The 21,991-nt window shown below is 40.2% G+C and overlaps 1 protein-coding gene and 1 pseudogene across 1 annotated transcript; one reads left to right on the top strand and one right to left on the bottom strand.

The window, feature by feature from the left end:
* Positions 1 to 40: 40 nt before the first annotated feature.
* Positions 41 to 20,330, bottom strand: YWHAB (tyrosine 3-monooxygenase/tryptophan 5-monooxygenase activation protein beta). Its single transcript, XM_039864427.1, has 6 exons — positions 20,134 to 20,330; positions 6,863 to 7,165; positions 4,626 to 4,749; positions 3,226 to 3,389; positions 2,263 to 2,358; positions 41 to 1,963 (listed from the first exon to the last, which is right to left on the bottom strand). The coding sequence occupies exons 2-6, from the start codon at positions 7,160 to 7,162 to the stop codon at positions 1,907 to 1,909; spliced, it is 741 nt and encodes a 246-aa protein (XP_039720361.1). The 5' UTR covers positions 7,163 to 7,165; positions 20,134 to 20,330; the 3' UTR covers positions 41 to 1,906.
* On the top strand, positions 16,609 to 16,727 carry LOC120604135 (uncharacterized; annotated as a pseudogene).
* Positions 20,331 to 21,991: the final 1,661 nt, after the last annotated feature.

Below are 21,991 nucleotides of genomic sequence, written 5' to 3'. Positions count from 1 at the left end.
TAGTGATAGAGATGGGGCCACACATAAACTCGCAGGCAACTAACTGATAAAATTTTTTATTTCACTTTTGAATTTTTACACTGTTCCTGATTATTCCGTGTAAGGTGGAAACTAGAACTGTTTAAAAGACATACACAAATCTAGTACATCAATAACCGGGGATTTTTCTTTTTTGCTATACTATTTTCACAACCACGGGTGTGCTTGCTAGGCAGTATAACCATCACAGAAGCAAACGTGAGGCAGAATACTGGTAAGGAAAAACAAAGCAAGAGAGAGCTACCAGATATACAGACAGGCTCGTTCCACATTCACTACTGCATTTTCAAGCGCCAAGTATTTAACTGCACATTTTTGTTCAGCTAGAAAGGGATTTTTTTTTCTTTTTTTGGTTTGTTTTCGTCAGTGCATGAATGTTTCTTTTCTCATTTCAGCAGATGGACAAACAGATGGACACTACGGCTACATGGAATGTTAAAAGGAAGGGGGATACTGTGAGACTGGTAGGCCTGGGTATTCTTGATTCTCCCCATTGCAGTGTTCATGCAATTTCCCTGCATTATAGGGTCTTTTTAAAACACGTCTGTGAACTTGGCTGGATGAGTACAGTTGGAAGATCTGGTGACAGGTACTAACAAGCATCATCAGGGCTGGCTGTAATACAGGGAGAAGTCATGGATATTTAAAAATACTTTTTTGATTCAGATCTTGGTATGACTGAAGAGTAACAACCGTGCTGAGAACTGGAGGAAGACAGAGCTATGGTGCTGGAAGCTCTTCTCAACTCTCTGAAACAAGGCCTGCTTGCGAAAGTGCTCACCGACTTCACTCCTCACCTCCTCCAGGCCTCCTATCCCTGCCCATATGGTATTAAACTGGACAAAAGACAAAGACAGAATTCAAAAAGAAAAAAAGTAAAGCAGCAGAAGTACAGAAATTTAAAGAGGGAAGAGAAAACCAAAGTCAACAGTTAAAAAGAACAATGGGAAAGAATGTTTAGATTTTAAAATTTGATAGCCCCGAGCTAGGAAGAACCCAAAGACTGAGTACTCCTCATGTGGAAGGCAATCTCCGAAGAACATTATTCTTAAAGGTATTACCCAGAAGACAGATAAGGCCATTCATAAGATACACGGCTTTTTATCTTCTTTAGCTCGTGGTTACAAGGAAAATAGATTCCACTACAGAAGCACAAGTCATAAATCAGTAACATATTACTATAGGAAAGAGGTTTCAGTCACGTGTGTTTTATGAGCACTGGACCTTCTCATGCTGTCAGACCCAGTTGTCTGCCACAAAGAATTTCAATTTCAGGCTTCGAGTTTCCTCACAGGAAGACACTGTGGACATCTGCGGTCATGAACTTTTGAGTGGCAACAGCCCAAACTGGTCAAGTGACTATAAGGCCTGAACAACAGGTAGAATTACTGTGAATTACCATCAAACTCGAATGCAAAATGACAGGTGTCTCACTCCAAGTCCCAGCATCACAATATAATCTATAACTTTCTGTACAACTTTACAATGGAGCTGTATTTCATTGACTTTTTAATATCAGATTAAACTTTCCAAAAAGTTACACATAATTCAGGTCTATTTTTTCTACCAGTAAGAGTTCTGCGTAGTTACAAAACCCCATAATCACAGTGTTCAGTTTTTAAAAAAATTAAACACACGGTAATCCTGTCAATGTTAATCAAAATCAAACCTTCAGAATGCCGTGGCATTTATGTGACCAATCTGAGTTTGAAATACAAATACGAGCTGTTTATCCCATGGACCATTTTTGCTAGGCTGAGGCTGTGAAAAATCGACAGTTGACGTACGATTCTTTTTTTTATCGCACAAAGGGACATATGTGGAGGGTACAGAGTGACACTGAACAGATCATGAAGCACGACAGACATTAGTTCTCTCCTTCCCCAGCATCTCCTTCATCACCCTGGTTTTCCGACGTCCAGAGCTGCAAGAGAAAAACAGAGTCATAATTGAAGACTACTAAAATTTACTCAGGGAGGTGGTGGCCCAATCTATAGCATCTTAATTCACTCAACTATTTAAAATTCTCCCCATAGTACTGTAGACAGCGATGATTATAAAGGTCAAAACTTTAGCACTCAAAACCAGCTTAACAATTTAAAATTTTAACTGTACTCACAAGTTACAACTCCCCTCTTGAGGTCTGGGTAACAGTGAATTATTAGGTAAGTGAATAGAGACTGTAAACCCTCCAGAAGCAGTCAATGAAATCCGGGTACTTACAGTGAGATTGTCCCTAAGCAACTGCATGATCAGGGTGCTGTCTTTGTACGACTCTTCATTCAGTGTGTCCAATTCAGCAATTGCTTCGTCAAATGCCTACAACAAAGAGCCTTTAGCAAAGAAGTCACGGGTTCTATGGACCAACTTTAGCCCATTTTTTTTCCTGCTAACAAGTGAATATAATTTCTCTTTCTGTACAGTACTCTGAGCCATTATTACCTAGTTTGCCAGTTGTTTCAGCAAACGTGTTTATAAAGCACCAACCAACAATGACAAAAATTCCTAGATAAGAACTTTACCTACTAAGTCAACAGGTATTACTGTTAATACAGCACATTCATTCTAGGCAAATTCATGTAATTTTTTAATTACCAAAGGCATTTCTAGTAATTTTTTTTTAAAGCAAGAACTCAAAAGGTCTGGATACAAGGGATAAAGGGAGAACAAATTCATACTACTAATCTAATTCAATTAAGTGATGGAACTTGAATAATTCCCACATTTTTCAAATTAAAAAAACAAAAACAAAAACAAAACCTTAAAATAACAGCGTGCATGTTGAATGACTACAAAAATATGAAGAAAAGGCAGTCAAGTTACCAAACGAGGATCAGACACAAAACATGGTCTGATTTCTTTTGTTTACACAGCTATAACTTCAAATTATGGTATAAATAGAATAAATATATAATGGAGATCTACAGCCCAAAACTTGACAAGAAGCAACAAACTATCTTCACACTGAATTTTCTACAACCATCCTCCAAAACCAGTAATCAAAAATAAACAAAAATTAGTTGCTAAGAAAAAACAAAAAAGATCTTTATTTTATAAAAGATACCTCCAGAAAAATCTTCAAAAAAGTCCAAGACAATGAGTTACATTCAAATAGTTTTAAAAAAGTTATTAAAAAGCACAAACATCATTTTACTATGATCAGAAACCCCAGAGAATCTTTCTCACCGTTTTTGCCAAGCTGCAAGCCTTTTCAGGAGAGTTCAGAATCTCATAGTAAAAGACTGAGAAATTCAGTGCCAGGCCAAGTCGAATTGGGTGTGTAGGCTGCATTTCTTTCTTACTAATTTCAAATGCTTCCTGGTAAGCCTGCTGGGAGTTCGAAACAGTGGCTAAAAGAAAGATAAAAAACATATGTGGAGGGTACAGAATTGGGTGTGTAGGACGCACCATACACTGGACCACTATTAAATTATTTTACCAAACTAGGCTGGTAAATGTCTATTGAATGAGGGGGTCCGTGTCTCCACCATCTGATTAAGAATCATTTGTTAAATGTTTGTTCTAAGCCAAGTATTATATTAAATGCTTTGGGAGAAAACAAAGACAATCATAACAAAGTCTACTAAAGCAGTTAATATAGAAAAAACAAGACAGAACAAGGAAAACAATATGTTTTAGTGAAAAGATCATGGATTTTAGACCCAAATATGAATTCCCAACTATTATTCACTAGGTGTGTGGCTTGGAGTAAGTGAAAACCTCCATGAGCCTTGGATTCCTTACCAGAGAAATGAAACAGACTCACACCTAAACTCCCAGGTTTGTGAGAGAAATAAACAAGACTCTGCAATACTTGGCACATAGTAGACACTTAATAAAGCATAGCTATAATGATCACCATCACAGTAACGCATGTATGTATTAAGAGACATGCGTCACTATTCACTAAAGTGGTTTCATGCTATTGAACTATTTTTTATGAGAAATACTCACTTATTAAAAGCACATTATGAGGTAGAAGACGGGTCAAGCCTGAAACTGGCTAACCACATGGAAACAAGGTTAGTACCCTTGGGGCGGGGGGCAACTGGGGGGGCGGGCAGCGAGAGTACGGGTTACAGCCAGGGAAGATGGAGAGCTGTAACCCCGGTGGAGGGAGAGGTCTACGGTTGTATTTAGGACCATGATGGGGTGGTTCCAAAGGCATTCCTAGGTGACTGGCAAGTGAGGTCATTTTGACTGACACCTGGCTGCTATATAACTCTGCCTAGTGCGCATGTGCTTATCCAGTATATAGTTTGTTATAATTAGATTCATGAACTTCTAATTTGGTAGCCTCTAAAAAGAGAGCTACCAAATAATCCTCCAGGTAAAGATCTCTTTAAATGCACTGCTGCACCAGACTTTTAATGCCCTCCATATCTTCCCCTTAGATGTATGTGGATGTGTCAATTCCCAGGACCTTGTTTGTCACAGGTCAGCACAGTGCTGTGGTCTTTCAGATTCTGAGTACTGTGGTGTTAGTGTCTATGATGAACACACAAAGTAAAAACTGTTAAAATTATTATGAAGGAAGACTGGCTCTATTACTGATCAAACTTCTTTTTCTAAACAATGTTACTTACTTTGTTTATTGTCTCCAGATGCCACCTCAGAAAGATATCTAAAATAATCTCCTTTCATTTTCAAGTAGAACACCTTACTTTCTGGTTGTGTAGCATTGGGAATAAGATATTTGTCCAACAGCTCCTAAAAAATGATTCATATTCTGTTAAGAATCTGGAAATATTATTTACAAGACGTTAAAACTGTTTGAGATTCCAGATACACACTACCACCTCTTAAATTTTTTTAAAGATTAAAAAAACCACATTTTTTTAATTGTTCTTTAGCCCAGGTCATAACAGCAGATGCCCATTTTCTTCTGTAAAAAATCACTTTGACCATAAAAATGACAATAAACTACACTGATAACATGATAACATGAAAAGGTTCTCAAAGTCTGAGAAAAAAAGATTATAAATACCACATGAATCTAATTTTAATAATAAATTAAATATGCATTCACACACAAAAATATGTAAGGAAAAAGTCTGAAAGTATATTTATCAACACGTTAATAATGGTTCTCTAGGTGACAGGAACAGAAATTATTTTTTACTTTCTCATGTATACCCTTCTGTCCTGTCCTTTAAACAAAACAAAACAAAACAACTTGTATTACTCCTATTAGAGAAAAAGATAACTTTCCATTTTGGGAAGGAAAAAAATGATAAAAGAGCAATACTGCCAAAAACTTAAATTTAGAATCACTCAGACCTGGGTAGAAATCCTTCCTCTGCCGCTTACTCTCTGTGTAACCCTGGACAAACAACCTAATCTCCCTGAGCCTCCATTTCCTCGGCTCTCCAACGGGGAAGCATGACAGCCACTTTTGAGAGTGATTACGAAGAGAAATGAGCTAACGTACACAAGTGTTTATTTAACACGTTGCCTGGCATGTAGTAAGCACTCAAAAAGTAGCTACCACTATTATTAATAATAAATTCCTTTAAACATTTATGCTTACAACAAAAGCAGTTCTGAAGGAGTCCAAGCTTCGTATACAGAGCAATATTTTCCAAGAGTTGTTTTAGAATGTGCCATCCTGAAAAACTGGTTAAGAGGCAGTAAGTACCATGCTTTTCTTCACATTCTTTCAGACACTCTTCAAAAGCTGGTCTACATTTTCAGGAACTATGGAACTTTATTGCCCTTGGAATGCATGCCATACTTCATCTGAATACCAAATGTACCTAACATTCAGGAATTAGTGCACCATTAATTAACTCCCAAATTACCAACAGGCAACAAATATAGCCATGACATTCTTACACCATGAGTCGCACAAAAAGAGCAGCTCGATGCAAAAGCTTAGTTACAGGGGGATTTAATCAAAGTGAGAAGATGCAAAGGGCAGTAGTCATTTTAATATTCTTTGCAGACAGACAGCGTGTCACTCCTTATGGGTTAGGGATGAGAACTGCCTAATGGCTGACAAGCTTTGTACAGGTTTTCAAAAGAAAGGTGTCATGGGCAGTAATTCAGAAAGGCAGCCAGCAGGGGAGGTAGATCTACAAGTGTGAATTCCTTTTCCCTTCAAAGCAGCCCTCACCGTTCATTTTTACCTGATTTCACCTGGAAGAAAAAGAAAGTTCCCATTGGGCTCAGGATGTGAGGGAAAGACAATATGATCATGATTTGCTCTAGGATATACACCCCTCCCATGCAATCCCAGATGGTGGCCAGAGTGAAAGCAGTTTGGCATTAATCGTCTGACTAAGGCTTCTATAAAACACCGGAGAGGAGAACCCCCAAACCACTGCTGATTTGACTTTGGAAAGCAGGCCCGAACCGACCAATGTGGCTAACTTTCAGACAAAAACAGGACCTTACACTATGCAGGCCTGACTGGGGAGAGGCTGAAAGGCAGCTCAGCTTTTTGCTCCCGTCCCTCTGATGGAGATGACATTAGCACTCAGACAAATATATAGAACAGCCTAAAGTAGCTGCATTTATCTAAAATCCTGCCTGTCTGGACTCAATTTCTAAAGAAAAGTTGGAAGGATGTTGATTAAATGTTCCTGTTTTCCACAGGTCTTTTTGAAGGAAGAGGAAAATACCCTGAAGGTGAAAAGCAACCTCTGATTAGGTAAGAGGTGAGAAAAACCACATCATATGCTTAAAAATTAGTTGCGAATGGTTTGTAGCTTTCCAGTATATCAGACACCTTTCTCTCATAAGCTGTTTGAGAGTCTGCATTGTATACTAAATTAATACTACTTAGAAATCATTGTTTGAAACAGAAACACTGGCCTCTTACCAGAACATCATTGCAGATGTCCTGCAGTTCTGCCTCTATCTTCTCACGGTACTCTTTGCCCATCTGCTGCTTCTTCTCATTCCTCTCTGTTTTCTGTTCAATGCTGGAGATGACACGCCAGGAAGAACGGCGGGCGCCTACCACGTTCTTATAGGCGACGGAGAGCAGATTTCTCTCTTCATTGGAAAGTTCGTGCCCCTGTTCTGTGACTGCCTTCATGGCTGCAGCCATATCATCATAGCGCTCAGCCTGCTCGGCGAGTTTGGCTTTCTGTACCAGCTCACTTTTATCCATGGTCATTCCCTAGAACAAGAGCAGGAGAAAAAGGGAAAGCAAATGTCAGGCTTCAGGGCCCAGGAAATGCAAGTGCGAAATCTTCTTTCAACCCATCTAGAAAGAAACACACCTACAAGTGAAACATCTACTTCCAGATGCCCTCGACACCACTGACCAAGAGCACCGACAGGGTTAGGTACTTTGCTAAGGTCTTTTTATTATTTTGGTCCATTAATTTTCCCAACAGTCCTACAAGGTAGATCTGTCCACAACAATCCTCTCCTCCTTTTCTCGGGTGAAGAAATGGAGGTTCAGCGAAGGCAAGGGATGTGCCCAGGTACTTCACCCCCCACCTGCCACAGGAGAAGGTAGAGAGCCAACTCAAATTAGTTTCTCTGCCTCTAGGGCTTTTGTGTTCTTCCACTTCTCTAATCTGCCTCAATACACAGACTGCTTAATAACTATTTCTTTAGAAACTTATGGTAAATATATGTCCCTCTTTTAAAAACTGCCTGGTTTTGACCAAATCTGTTTTTCACCCATAGTCTAGAAGAAAACATCTTATGTGATCTTAAAGCAAAAGATATGACTTTAAATATTATGTTTGGCAGTGCCCATCGAGCAGTAGGTACCTAAAAAATAGAAGCCATTTTTATCATGTCTTCTGCAATTTGTTACATCTGTTATAAGGACACACGGTAGCATAAATTAAGGCAGACAGATTTGGCTGTATCTAGCACCAGCTCTGCTTATAAGTGGTATGAGCTTGGTGAACTTGCTCAACCTCTGCACGTTTCAGTTTCCCTAGTGGAGAATAAGAAAACTATCAACTCTCCACTGGTTGCTATGAGTAATTAATGATCTAATCTACATGAAGGCACTGTGAAAAATTCATAGAATTATATACATATATTGGGCACTAATTCTGTTCATGGTAGGTTGCAAGAGACATAAGTGTATTCAACAATATGTACAACAGAACTTCAAATCATAACTGAGTTCATTTAAAAGTTTTCCTGAAATAGACAAAACTCTTAGTGGCTTCAGTTTATCATTTTATCAAACCCTTTATATACCAGTCAGTGAATAACTTAAATTATTCACCTTACCATAGTCAATTCCCCACTATAATCACCACCATTTATGGAGAATGCAGCAAGTTTTGGATAACATGTAGCTAAAAATTATTTATTAACCAATAGAAGTTAGTTTCATGTAGTGTTGGTTTAAATTGCAATATATCCATTTGTGCCTGTGTAAAAATACACTAGTATCTTAAGGTATATAAAGATAAAATGGTTTTGCCTCAAGTCATTTCTGTTTTTCAAGGGAGAAATTCTACAGACAGGGCCCTACCACATAAACATGTTCTATGAGATGGAGCACAATAATAAGGTATACTCCAAATCTAGATAATTCAGAAAGAGTTGGTTTTCTAGCTCAGAACTATTTTTCTTCATCCCACTTATTACCTAAATCATATTCAGAGCTGTGTCCTATATAAGGCTCGCTAATTCTAAGCTACACTCAGTGAAGCAGGTCTCACCTTGATCCATCTGGCATCTTCTCTTCACTCACATAACCATAAGAGATAATAATCCTCACAAAATATCCCATTTGCTCTCCTACATTTGCCAGCAACCCTCCTGCACTTAGGAGGGGTTACATGGTTAGTTCTGTCTGATGAAACACAAGCAGAAATGATGCTACTTCCAGGCTGACACTGCGAAAAGCCTATCTGTGGTTCGCCAGACTCCTCTCTCACAACAGCCACCCAGAAGGCCATGTGTTCTAGATGGCGCTGTCTCAAAACAGTGGAGTTTCTGAAGCCCGAGTCCCTGTGTGACTGCAGTGCAGGGAGTCCTGCAGACCTGCACTGGACATGTAATGTGAAAAAGAAATAAGCTTTTGCTGGGTTAAGGCACTGAGATGGTGGGGCTGTCTGTTATGACAACACAACCTAGCCTACTCTAATATAAGCACATTGAAAATATACTGTTCATCATCTTAAAATCATATACTCTCTCAGTATGTCCAACTTTCTTGATCATAAAGTCTTCAGATCAGGACACTATCACCATCATTAAATAACCGTATTTCATTGTTCCTAAAAGTGAGAAGCAGAAAGAAGCCAACTTTAAATGGACCTTAGAAAGTTTCCAGTCTGTAGACTAATTCAAAGATAGCAGTCACTTAGTGGTCCACTCCAAAGTTCAGAAAACAGCACCTGTCCAACTCTACACAGGAAAGATTACAATTAATAAAGCACTGGCCAAAAGCCAATTCGGAGCTAAGCCATCCCATGTAGTACTATTATAAGACGGAAAGCCAATGAAACTTTCTCATTGCTAAAGGACTCCATAACACTCTTTGGCCCGACTAGGCTCCCAATTAAGACACACCCTGCCTTTTCCCCTTCCCAAACATTCAAAGTTAAATCATACCTCTCTGAAGAATCCTGACTACTCCTTGGGACCTCCCAAATGTACACACCCTAGTTCTCGAAATAAAATGTGACCTCTCTGGGTTGGAGCCAACTATTTCAAGCTTCTTTGGGAAGACTGAAAGAGTCCTTGGAAATTGAGAACCATCATGATATGGTAAGACTGAATACATGCCTAAAAAAAAGTATCCATCTGTTAAAAAAAATGAATTACACACATACACACACAACTTACAACAAGCAAAAGCCATAGTTAAATGTCCTGATGCCTACTGCTTATGTAACTTTTGACTTATATAACATGGATTTTGAAGCAGCTAGACCAATTTCAACAGGAAATGGGTTACACAACACCCAGCAGTTTGGAGGAAGGCAGCAGACAACAGAGAAATTAAATTGTTCCTATTTCTACATCTACAATAAACCTCCCATCCATAATCCTTCCTTAGTCCCACTGCTTTCAGTCTCTCGTTTTCTTTAGCCTCCTTCCAGCCTTTGCTATCAGACCCTATCTTAAAGCTCTAATTACGTCACTTCCTGCTCAAATTTTTAAAATATTCTCTACTGCCAATAGTAGTCAGATTTCCTCCTATCTGTGAAGGCTTTCCAACCTATCTCCTCCCCAAGATTCTTCTCGAAAACATGCCTTCCACACCATATGTGCCTTATTCAAAATGGTTTTCTTACATATTAAGTGCACTTTCCTGTCTCTGTGTCTTTGCTCATCAAGCCACTCCCTCTACCCAGAATGTCCCTTCCCATCTACTCTGCATACAGAATTCTTTCTGAGCATGGCTCAAATGGCATCCCTTCCATGAAATCTTTTAGGCTGCTATAACTGAGCTGTCTGATATGTGATAGCCACTAGCCACATGTGCCTAGTCCCACATGTTTAAATTGCAATATCTGGATATGAGCAGTTAAATTTTAAAAAATTAAAAAATCAGTTTCACTTGTTTCACTTTTTAAATGTAGCTACCACAAAAAAATTAATTACATGTGGCTTGCATTCTATTTCTACTGGACAGCACTATTCTAAGCTGAAAATATTCTCACAAAGCATTTCATCTATACCTCTCGTAATGCCTTATCACATGTCTTCAGTACTAAAATAACCTGAATATATCCCTTAAGTCCCTTATTACACCATAAACTCCTTTAGGGCACATCTCCCACAGCATCGTGCACATAATCTTGCACATAATCAGTATGAATTAAAATATCTGCAACTTTGGTAGGGTTCTCTCTATTCTTAAATAATTCAAAGCACCTATTCTTCATAATCATATTAAAACCTCATTACGTTTGTACCTCATTCCTTGTACTTCTGTAACCCTACTTCGAAATTACTTAGTCATGCCTCCATCCTTAGAAAGTTTCAATGACTCTCTTTTGGCTACTCTACCTAGCTTTCAAAGTCTTCATAATTTGGCTTCTCTGGACCTTTTAGGCTTTCTCATCCACTACTCTCCAACATGTACCCTTCTCCAGGCTGGACATCACTGAATATTCCATAAACGTCATGCTCATACATGCCCCAAACTGCTTCTGTACAATAGTCTTCCCTTATCTGCGGTTTCGTTTTCCATGGTTTCAGTTACCCACAGTCAACTGTGGTCTGAAAATATCAAAAAAATTCCAGAAATAAACAATTTATGTTTTTAAATCACACACCGTTCTAAGTAGTGTAATGAAATCTCATGCTGTCCAGCTCCGTCTCATCCAGGACATGAATCATCTTTGTCCAGAGTGTCCGCACAGCAGATGACCTGCACCCGTTAGTCACTTCCTAGCCGTCTAGGTTATCAGATCGGTTATCAGAGACAAAGACCACATTTACATAACTTTTATTACAATATATTGTAATATATAATGGTTTTATTATTAGTTACTGTTGTTAATTTCCTATAGTGCCTAACTTATAAATTGAACTTTATCATAGATTTGTATGTACAGGGAAAAAACGTATATATAGTGTTCAGTACTACTCATGGTTTCAGACATCCATAGGGTCTTGGAACACATCTCGAGGATAAGGGGGACCTCCTATAGTTCCCTTCATCTAGAATGCTCTTGTTTTTGCTTCCTGCCTATGCAAACTCTTCCATCCATCTAGGACCAGAAAGCATTCCCTGATCTACCCTGCCTATGAATCCAAACACATGTGTAGCTTATTACACAGTCTAGGGCTTCTTTATGCCCACATTCTGTGTGTTCCACGGTAAGGATGACGAGCAGTGTACCATTATTTACAAACAGCTCCACGTGTGCATGTTCTTAAAGCCTTACATTTTTTTTCTCATTTAATGCCCCAAACTGTTCAATTACAAAACTAATGCTCAAATAAGTATCTCTGAATTTTTTCAACAAATCATTACTGGGAGAGCAGAAAGAACACAGGCTACCCACATGTGGTAATGGCATAAAGGCAACAGGACAATGTGTAAAAGCGGAATCTGTTATTACATAGCCATGTGAGCTTGTTTAATCTCAGTCTTCCAATCTATAATCTGAAGACAATAGCATTTACCTCAGAAGAAGTGCTGTCAAGATGAGGGGCAGGAATCAAAGAGTAAATATGGGGGAAATTTTTTTTTAAATGCACAGTGCAGAACAAAATTGAAGTACTATTATTCCTCTCACAGTACGTACACATCAACTGTTTTAGCCCATAAAATGTGAGCTTGGATTTTTAAAAAAATATACAACCCATGTAAAGGAAAAGAAAGTCTAGATCAGTCCTGTACAGGAAGAGAATACATTATAATGTGAACATTCCTAGATAAAGACTCCACTCCCCCTCAGTGGCCTCAAAACAGACACAAATGTTAACTGTAAAAGTTTTATTCACTGGTTCCTAATTGGATTTTCTAGAGATGCCAAGTAGTGATGGAGTTTATAATCAAGACGTACTTTTCTTCTGAGACTTTGAACCAAGGTTCCACCAAGATAAACATCAGCAAGAAAGCCTTTGCATGCCTCTTAAAAAGCCTTAAAAGACCGCAGTCTCATTATCAGGCCTGGAGCTAACAGCACAGTCGAGATACCAGAGCAGAAAAATTATTAGAGGCTGAAAGGTCTAACCCTGCAGCGGGTCAAGAGGTTTCCTTGTACCTGGCACAGATTAGGAAGACACTGCCATGTTCCAGAACAGATATTCTCAAGCACAGCTACATGATGACAGCATTTCAAGGTCACTAGATACAGAGGACAATCTAAATATCTAACAGTGGAGATAAATGGTACAAGATTACTGGCCATCAAAAGAAGTGATTTAATGTCATAGAAATATTTATTGAAGAGCTATAAAGAGGAGGGAAATGCTGCACGACATTTCATTCCTGTAAAATATCCCCTAAAGAACATTATGAAGACTAATTTCTACGGGTACCCATGAAATAATAGGATTTCCTTCAAATAAATGAAAGCTTAAATCATAAAGTCAATGCTGAAGTAAGAGCCATTTATGAGCCAACCTCGCCCCTCTATCTCAATTATTTGCCTAAGGAATACTTTTCAAGCCTGGGACAGAATACTGAGTGGTCATTTCCCAGTGGCCAGAAGTAGACATCCGATAAGATAAGAAGAAAAAAATAAAAGACTATCCACTGTTAATCTATATTTTAGAAAAATCACTGTAAAGGAAAAAAAGATGAAAATGACAGCTGTGGCTTTTAGAAGTATTAATTTTCACCTGTTTTGTTTTCAAGGAAAAGAATATCCTCGATTTAATTTAGTTTAATAATTTGTTAGAAGTTTACAGTGAGAATTCTATTATCTAGCATGTTTCAGGATTACTGAAACTCTAATATGAAACATACATGAGTGGGCTCTGTTATTAGGAAATCCTTAACATAACAAATCTGAGCTCCTAAAAAGGAAATAGGTGACTTTAAAAATAACTTTTCTCAATTTCAGGTTCCTCAATTGTTAAAAAGAGACACGAACACCTATCAACTAAGATGATATACATAAAATGGCCAGACGGTGCTGGTCAGAGTCAAGGCTCGATAGGCAAATAGTCTTAAACTACTTCACAAAAATGTGTATAATTCAGTGCGTGTTGAAATAACCGTAAATGAAGAAACAAAAACTACCAGTATTTCCAAGAACTCTTTTGACCATTCACTGAGGAATTCCATGGTAGGAACATGAGAAGGGAGCGCATATTTAAGGGTTACAAAGCTGCTTCATGGAGAAGCAACCAGCTAGAATTAGAGGAAAAAGGCTTAGTTTAAATGTAACTGGTCCTAACTGGCTTCGTGGGTTGGGGGCAGGGAAAAAGGAAACTCCCTTTGTGGGAAACAGAAACATAGATGAATAAAGTGCATGTACGTTTTTCTAGATGAAAGAGAACTCAAAGGCCAAGGTACATAAAGAAATGAGAACAGTTATCAAACTGAAGCAAGAAAACTGACAGGAACATCTTTAAAATCTAGGCTCAGAAGTGTCCACGGGGTAAGGAATTGACAGCAAATTCTGAACAGCACTCACAGGTGTACCATTCCAGATAGAGCACCCAGAGCCCCATAAAGTCAAAGTCACGGTCTGGAGCCACGCTGCTGAAGGAAAAACAGATGCCAAGCTACTGCAGGAGGGACTGCGGAAGTCAGTGGAACCAGGTGGTTAGTGGGTGTTACCCAGAAAAAGTACTCCTGGCTCTTAAAGAAAACTACTCACTGAAAAACGCCCACTCTAGGAATGTCTGTGTGCCATTCTACACACAAAATTCGGAGTCCTGTAATAAATTTAATTCCATTCAAATATTTGCAGGCTCTTTGCTAGAAAATAAAACACGGCATGTCTGAAATACGAAGTCATTAGCAATGATGTCCAGAGAACATGGGATTGTGGAGGGAAACGGCACTTCTATTTGAAGACCCCGTCCCTCTTTCACATCAGTTGTTGAATACCATTGCTAATTACGTCCAATCAGACAAAATTAAACCTAAAATAATGGAGGTGATAAGTGATATGCCCAAGGTCACACAATGTGACTCAACAGCAGATGTGACACTAAACTGATCTCTTGGCTTTAAGTGATCCACTTAACTAAAATGACAATATGCTAATACCGACACATTGTGGTCGACCTTGTGAATAAGGAGCAGAAGCTTCGGGCCCTTCAACATAATGGGAGTGGCCAAGCCCAACTGACCAGTACCACACACCAACTCCATGTTACCCGACCTCTGTAAGTCTGTTTTCTCGTGCATTAAATATGCAAATCTACTTAATAAGGTTCTTGTTAGAACAAATTTGGTTCCCAGTGCAAACCATTTAGCATGGTTTCTGCACACTGTAAGCGCTCAAACGGCAGCCACAGGATATTCCACAAAAGTCTAACAAACAAATGGTCAGCCAGTGAAGGGACGTTTACTACACACCTCATTCCTTTTCTATCCAGACAGCTTTCTTTAAAGACTTTTAAAAGAAAGGCACCTGTTAACGTACCTATGCCAGACTCTAAAACAGCAGTTATCACAGTTCACTGTAAAAGGCTTTGTTGGCTCCCACACTGGACTGAGCTTCAGGCAAGAACCCAGACTTTGATCTGTGGGTGCCCGACACATAGCACAATGCCTGCCACGTTGAATATGAAACTTTCTGATCAACTGATACACTTTTTTAAGGAAGTGAACAGATTCTTATTTCCTATATGGACAGAGGTAGGTAGACCACACCTGACCTATAAAATACAGACTATATTTACACTGTCTTAGGCTTTTTAAAAAAATTAAATTAGGGTAACCTTGGTTAATAACATATAAGTTTTAGGTGTACAATTTTATATTCCATCATCTGTAGATTCCATTGTGTCCTCACCACCCAAAGTCTAGTTTCCTTCCATCACCATATATTTGACCCCCCAGCACCCCATTTCTCCCTGGTAACCACCACACTGTTGTCTTGTGTCCACGGGCTTGTCTGTTTGTTGCTTTTTGTTTGTAAAAAGAGCCGCCTCAGCTCCAGCCAGGAGACAACCCTACATTTTCTAGCTACCAACTGTTATATTCACAGATTCAAAGTGAGCTTCAACAAGCCCTTGGAATACTATCTCCTCTATTCAAAAGTCCAACCAGTTAGCTACACAAAAAGCCATACTAGCTAAATGGTTTAGTAAACAACAAAAAGCCATCAATTATGATGGTCTGTCTAAATGTGCAAAGCACTGAAATATCAACTCATTTAATCCAGAGAATCCTATGAAGTGTCATGGTCCCTTTTTATAGAAGCTAAGAGTAACTTGCCCAGGGTCACACAGGTATATCTGATATAAGCTCTTTCCTCAATGAAGCACTATTCCTAAAGATCAATTATGATTCTCGATGCTTAAGAAAAAATGGAATGAAAATTTTTGAAGACCCAAAAAGGCTGTCACAGTGAGGTTTGAGAAATGGTCTTAATCTCTCTAGCTTTGAAAGCCCAAATTCAAATTAAGCAGTTTAAAACAGCATATGCCAAAATCTCTCCAGACTGTCAAACAAGCTTTAAGGTAAACTTTGCGGACAGTTAACAATGGCCAAGGGCTCATACCTACTTTTATTGTCACTTCCAATCTCTGCCCTGGTCAAGGCTATTCAGAAGTAACTTTTATTGCTGGATCTCTTCGGAAAAACAATGAAATAAACCAACTAGTACAACAGAAAATGTACACAATAGAGGAATTACCAGCTTAAAAAAAAAGTCATCTCACTCAGTCTGTTGGGAATGACTTGTTCTCTTGAGGCCATCAATTTCATCTCATTATAGTAAGTATTACAAATACATAGCGATGCCTATATTAGATCTTTTAGCAGAGAAAGCAGTAAGATGATTGGCTTTTAGCATACAAATCACAAAACAGAAAGTAACTTTAGTCTGTTTTTCCTTCCTAAGTATTCCCCTTAGGAAAATTCCCTCAGAATCCAACTCTTGACTGATAATTTCTCCATCATGTCATATAGATGACTACCAGGATCATACATGAGTTGAGACCAAGATGGTTCTAAAGCTTAGAAGTTGCTATTATACAATTAATTTCTTAGTCTACAGCCATGCTACCCTGAACAAGTCCGATACCGTCTGATCTCGGAAGCTAAGCAGGGTCAGGCTTGGTTAGTACTTGGATGGGAGACCACCTAAGAAGATCAGGTGCTATAGGTGTAAAAAATAAAAAATAAGAGATTGTAAACTGACAAGGTCCTTGCAATCTGTGAGGTCAACCAAGGGGTGACTTGCCTAAAAAAAAATAAATAAAATAAAATAAAACAATTAATTTCTTGCTCCCTAACTAGTGTGAATTGTCACCTCTCCCTAGAAAAATGTAGGAACCCAGGAACTTAAAGTTCTTTCACAAGTAAATTTTAGTTCATGCTCTAAGGAATCTATCCTCATTTAAAGGAAAACCACTTAGTTTGAGGCCACTGAAAGAGCAAGCAGCATAACAGGATGTTATAATTTAGAATTTTCTTCCTACTTACGTAGATAGAGGCCTAATCTCCTCCTCCCTAACAAAATATGAAAAATTTAAAATTCTACAGAAAAGGTAGTATGATAAAGAAAAATTAATAATGGTAGTCCTGATTAAATTCCATTAGATGAAGAACCTAGGACTGGATAAGTCAGTGTGCCACAAAGTAACTTGAAATTTCTCCATCACATGAAGCAAATACTAGAAAAATGTGGTCTTTCACAAGCAGTAACATCCCTATGAGCCAGAATGAAATATAGTCCCCCCAATAAATTAGATTATATCTATTTTCAAAATAGCTAAAATGCCTGTTAAAACATTTACTTTAATAAGACAAATACAAATAAAAAATTAAGGACAAAATGGTGTTCACATGAAATATACACATATGTTGTCTACTATGAGTAGAAATCTATCATTAGAGCCATACTGCCTGGGTTTGATTCCTGGCTCCAGCACTTACCTTGTGCTGTGTGTATATCCCTCAGAAAATTATTTAACTTCTCTATGCTTCAGTTTCCTCACCCGTAAAATGGGGCTAACAGTACTTATCTATCACTGGTTGTTATGAAGGGTTAATTACTATGTGTAAAGAACTTAGAATAAAGCTTGGTACACAGTGAGCAATAAAAGTGGTAGCTATTATTATAGACTAGTTGTTTGATGCTACCTCATCAGCTGGTGAATAAATCACAAAGGGATGGGCTCTTTATGTCTATGTTTTATAGCATATAAGCATGTCTTATCTTTGGTAAGGCTAGATAACATATGTGTATATTCGTTTATATGGTCAAATAACATTTATTAGAACACCTACTATATCCCAGATCCTTATTTAATTAAAATTTTCACAATAACACATTAAAGACTAAACATTTCCATTGTACAGATGAGAAAATGGGCTCATAGGAAGACTAGATGGGTGAATAGGAAGACTAGAGATGCTATAGACAAAATAAGGTTCTGTAATACTATGCCATTTTTTTTGAAAGCAACATATATTCAAAGTAGGGTTGAGTCTCATCAGAATGCAACTGGAGGAAAAAAGAAAGCCATTAATAGTGAATTCTGTGATTAAAAAACAAAACCAAAAGCTTATATTTAAGAATTTAGTTTGTAAAACGGCCTCATGACAACTCTGGAGATAGCGAAACCAAGAACCAGAGATTAAGCAGCCTGCTGAAGATCACAGCTAGAAAATGTTGCAGGCAAGACCTGAATCAAATTGATCTGACGCCAAGTCCAGTAGTCTTTCTGCTTCTATATCCACAACCAAATGAGCAAAATGCACTTTTTGCAGGGGCCCAAAAGTCTGGAGACTGCCTTGGGAAATAGCATCATGGTAATTTGCTCAGCCTGGTTTTATGGAGGTTGCCTTCCTGATCTATAGAGCTCCAATTCTAAAATGGCTTCAACATAACACAGGCACTGCATCATGGGAAATGTACAGAAGATTATAGGGTAAGAGCCATACTCTAGGGGTTGACAGTCCATAAATATTTACTACTGATGAATGAGGATATTCAATCTGAAAACCAGGTGTGTGGGTTAGGCCAAATCACCTCACTTCTCATAAAGACTCCATCTGTAAGATAGGTGAATGGTTTCTTATCTAATTGAAAGGAAAGGCTAGGAAAATAATTCAGCAGTTGCTACTGGATTATTGGCCTTCTATTTTGAAGGCCACACATAAAAATCTAATTAGGGCCCAGTAAAACCTACAGGTTTTATCTTCACCATCCTATGTGCTGAAAAATTAGGTCTCAGCCAATTGAGATATGCATTCCTAAATAAGAACTGGAGTGCATTGAAACTATTCAAGAATATCACTAGGAACCAAGTAGTAATATCTATAAAGATAAATTTCTAACAGGAAAATGCAAAAAAGCTGAGTAACCATGTGTCCTGTTCTACAAACTGCATGTGTGATTTCAACAACTGAGACAGAGTTGAGAAATGCAGACAATTTTTATTTTCTTACAGGTGCTTCGTCTTTCTGTTTGGGCTCCTGTAGCCACCTGATTTTACATGTTCATAACATCATCTCCCACAGAAGGTGAGTAAAATCAGAGCCTGATGTTATCTAGCCTTACCAAAGAGAAAAGCCGTGAAGGTAAGGACAAGAGAAACGGATTTTTACAGAAAGGTTGGCAAACTGTCTTAACAATACTGCCACCTTTGAAAACCTCATTGCATGCGAAGTCTCCATTTGCAATAGACAAAGATGTACTCATTTTATGAAGAAAAGGGGCCCAAATCACTCTCACTCTTCCCCACCACCAAGGAGGCCATCAGGCAAATTGCAAGACTAAAAACATGCTAATAGACAGTATGGGGAATTTGGGGCGAGGAGACAAAAGATTGGCATTAAGGACGGTCAGTACCGTGGGAAAATGCTCGATTCTCAGCCTTTGACTTTTTTTTCCTGGCGATCTGGCCTGACTCGGTAACCGGTTCCAACAAATGCATTTTGATTCAAACCTCAACCCTGTGCTTCCCAGGGAATCTCGGGTCCTGCCAGGCTCCAAAACCAGCGAACGATGATGAAATGGCTTTACTGCAAAGTGGGAGGGGGTTTTCTCCCTGCTCTCTCCCAAGGTTAAACCCCTTTATCCATCCAGCGAGAGTCGAGCAGGGACACTGGGGCTCGAGGACTCGCCCGCATTTGGTTCAATTTTTAATTCTGGTAAACCGGAAAGCGAGAAGCAGGGGTGACAGAGCTGAAAAGGTCGGACCTCTGCGCCCAGGCGCAGGGAGGGGTCGCGCGGGGATCGAAACTGGGCAGTGAGGGAGGATCCGGGGTCCGTGGCTCGATCTCCTTTCCCGCCCGGTACGGAGCCGCACCCCACCCGCCGGGCAAGGCCGCAGGCGGTGAGGGCGGCCGGGGCCTCTCAAGGAACGAAGGGCCCGGCCCCGGAAACAGGGAGGGGCCGCAGCAAGGCCGGGCCCGCGCCGCAGGCGGCCGCGCGGGGCCGATGAGGCCGCGCGCCGCTATCCCCGAAGCCCTCCGGCGGGGTCGCCCTGGTCGTCGTCGCCGCCGAGGACAGAGTCGAGCTTGGGCCCCTGGGGGCCCCGGGTGGACCCAGCAACCACACTCACCGTGGGAGGACTGCAGGGGGCAAAGACGCTTGTGAGCGGAGCTCCGAGCGCGGTGACCGGTTCCTTCCTAGGCCCACTCCTCAGGCAGCAGCGGCAGCAGAGGGGGCAGCGGCGACGACTGCAGTGGCGGCGGCGGCGGCGGCAGCGAGCCCGGCTCCAGAATCGGCGGCGGCGGTGGCGGCAGCTCCACTTCCGCTCCGGTCACCACTTCCGCTCTGGCCCGAACCCCGCCCCGCCTCTGCGCCTTCTCCTCATTGGGCAAGCGGGGCACGGGGTTGCCCCGGCCGTCCGAGAGGGGCGCTGACGGAGGGAGAAGGAAGCAGAGCAGAAGGCCGGGATGCTGCGGACGCGGGCGGGCGGGCGGAAGGCCGGGGCCCGGAGCGCGAAGGAGGCGGGCGGAGGGGCGGAAATGGGGGCGTGAGGGAAAGAGAGGTGGGAGAGGGGGCGGGTGGGGGAGGGGTCATGAACTGGATGCGGGAATGCAAGTGAAGAGTGGGAGGAGGTTTGGGGCTGGCCAGGCCTGAGGTCCTCTCTGCTTAGGCTAAAATTCGAAAGGACCAGGCCCAAAGATTCCGAGGTCATCGGTTCCCACCCCACCCGAAAAAGTAATTACCACGGGGTCGTATGTTGAGGTCAGCCCCCTTTTGCTGCGTCCTTTGGGAATACTGAATCTAGGGAAAGACAAAAATTGTTCATCCCTAAATTTTTACTTAATCATCTCTTGAATCCTTCAAAGTACTGATTTCCTCCTTTTGTGGACTGAAGAGGCCATGAGAAGTGCCAGGAATTGAACCTGCACAAGTCTTTTTTTTTTTTTTTTGAAACCTGTGTCTATGATCTAATTGAGTACCCCCTTCTCAAGCTCCTAAAGGAAACAAGGAAAGGAAACAGGCCTCCAGGGCCCCCTACTCTCACCATTATCATTATTCCTCCCAAGGCAGTTGACTTAAGTACAGTTCCTCAAAAATGCCTTTTACCTCCGCACCCTCACTTTCATTCATTCTTTCGACACTTATTTATTGAGCAGGCTTTGTGTTTAGTAGACACAGTAAGAACAAGACAGACGGGGCCCCGCTGTCTTGGATTTTACAATCTGATAGGAGAAAAAAACCAAAAGGAATAGTTCTTTGTCATCTCTCCTTTACCCTGACTCAGCCTAATGATAGACTTCTAACTCATCACCCTTCCCTCAGCCTTGCTCCCATCAACTGCCAAAGCGATCTTTTTAAAATGCCATTCTATGCATGTCCCTTTCTTGCTTAAATCCTTTGGTGATTACTCAGACCTAGAAGACAATTGATATGCACCTTGAGTATGACAGTCAAGTCTTCCTGAATCTGCCCTTAACCTTGCACCCTTTCCCTGCTATTTCTCCCCATCTTAAAACCTCAATTCAATTGGATGGTTCCTTCTCCCGATATGAGCTCCAGTATTTCTTAACCGTTTGTATTAGTTGCCAAAAGTTTTTACAGACAGAATTTTGTATGAACAAAAATCTCTCTGCCTTGTCTGGCAACACTGTGTCCCCATTTCTGTGTGGCAACAGTTAGCTGAAGCCAATGAGTGGTTGCTCACTCTAGGTCAAGCATGGACTTTTCAAAGTGCCAGTGTCCCTCCTGACCAAGTCTGCTTTCCTCATGAATGTTATCTGTCACATAGATATTTATGCCAGTCACCCAGTGTTATACCACCTTTTAACTTGAGCAAGATTGAATGTTGCGTAATATAAATAACATGAATTTGACATCAAAATCACAGGATTTGTACCCCAGCAAAGTTTTCCAGTGCAAAAACTTTCCCGTGGGGATCTATCTGTGGCAAACCAAAGATCAGTAATCCAGGGACTGCTGAGGTTGAA

Source organism: Pteropus medius, unplaced genomic scaffold, assembly GCF_902729225.1.
Source record: "Pteropus medius unplaced genomic scaffold, Ma_sr-lr_union100, whole genome shotgun sequence".
In the NCBI taxonomy this organism is placed as follows: domain Eukaryota; kingdom Metazoa; phylum Chordata; class Mammalia; order Chiroptera; family Pteropodidae; genus Pteropus; species Pteropus medius.
The sequence above is the reverse complement of the archived record's forward strand: the minus strand, read 5'-3'. Positions and strand labels throughout refer to the sequence as shown.

Excerpts from the sequence above, each read along its gene's own strand:
- YWHAB (XM_039864427.1), bottom strand. The coding sequence starts at position 7,162 with ATGACCATGGATAAAAGTGAGCTGGTACAGAAAGCCAAACTCGCCGAG. Across the intron at positions 4,750-6,862 it reads ACATCTGCAATGATGTTCTG|GAGCTGTTGGACAAATATCT; the intron begins GTAAGAGGCCAG and ends ATCATTTTTTAG. Across the intron at positions 3,390-4,625 it reads ATCTGGAGACAATAAACAAA|CCACTGTTTCGAACTCCCAG; the intron begins GTAAGTAACATT and ends TCTTTCTTTTAG.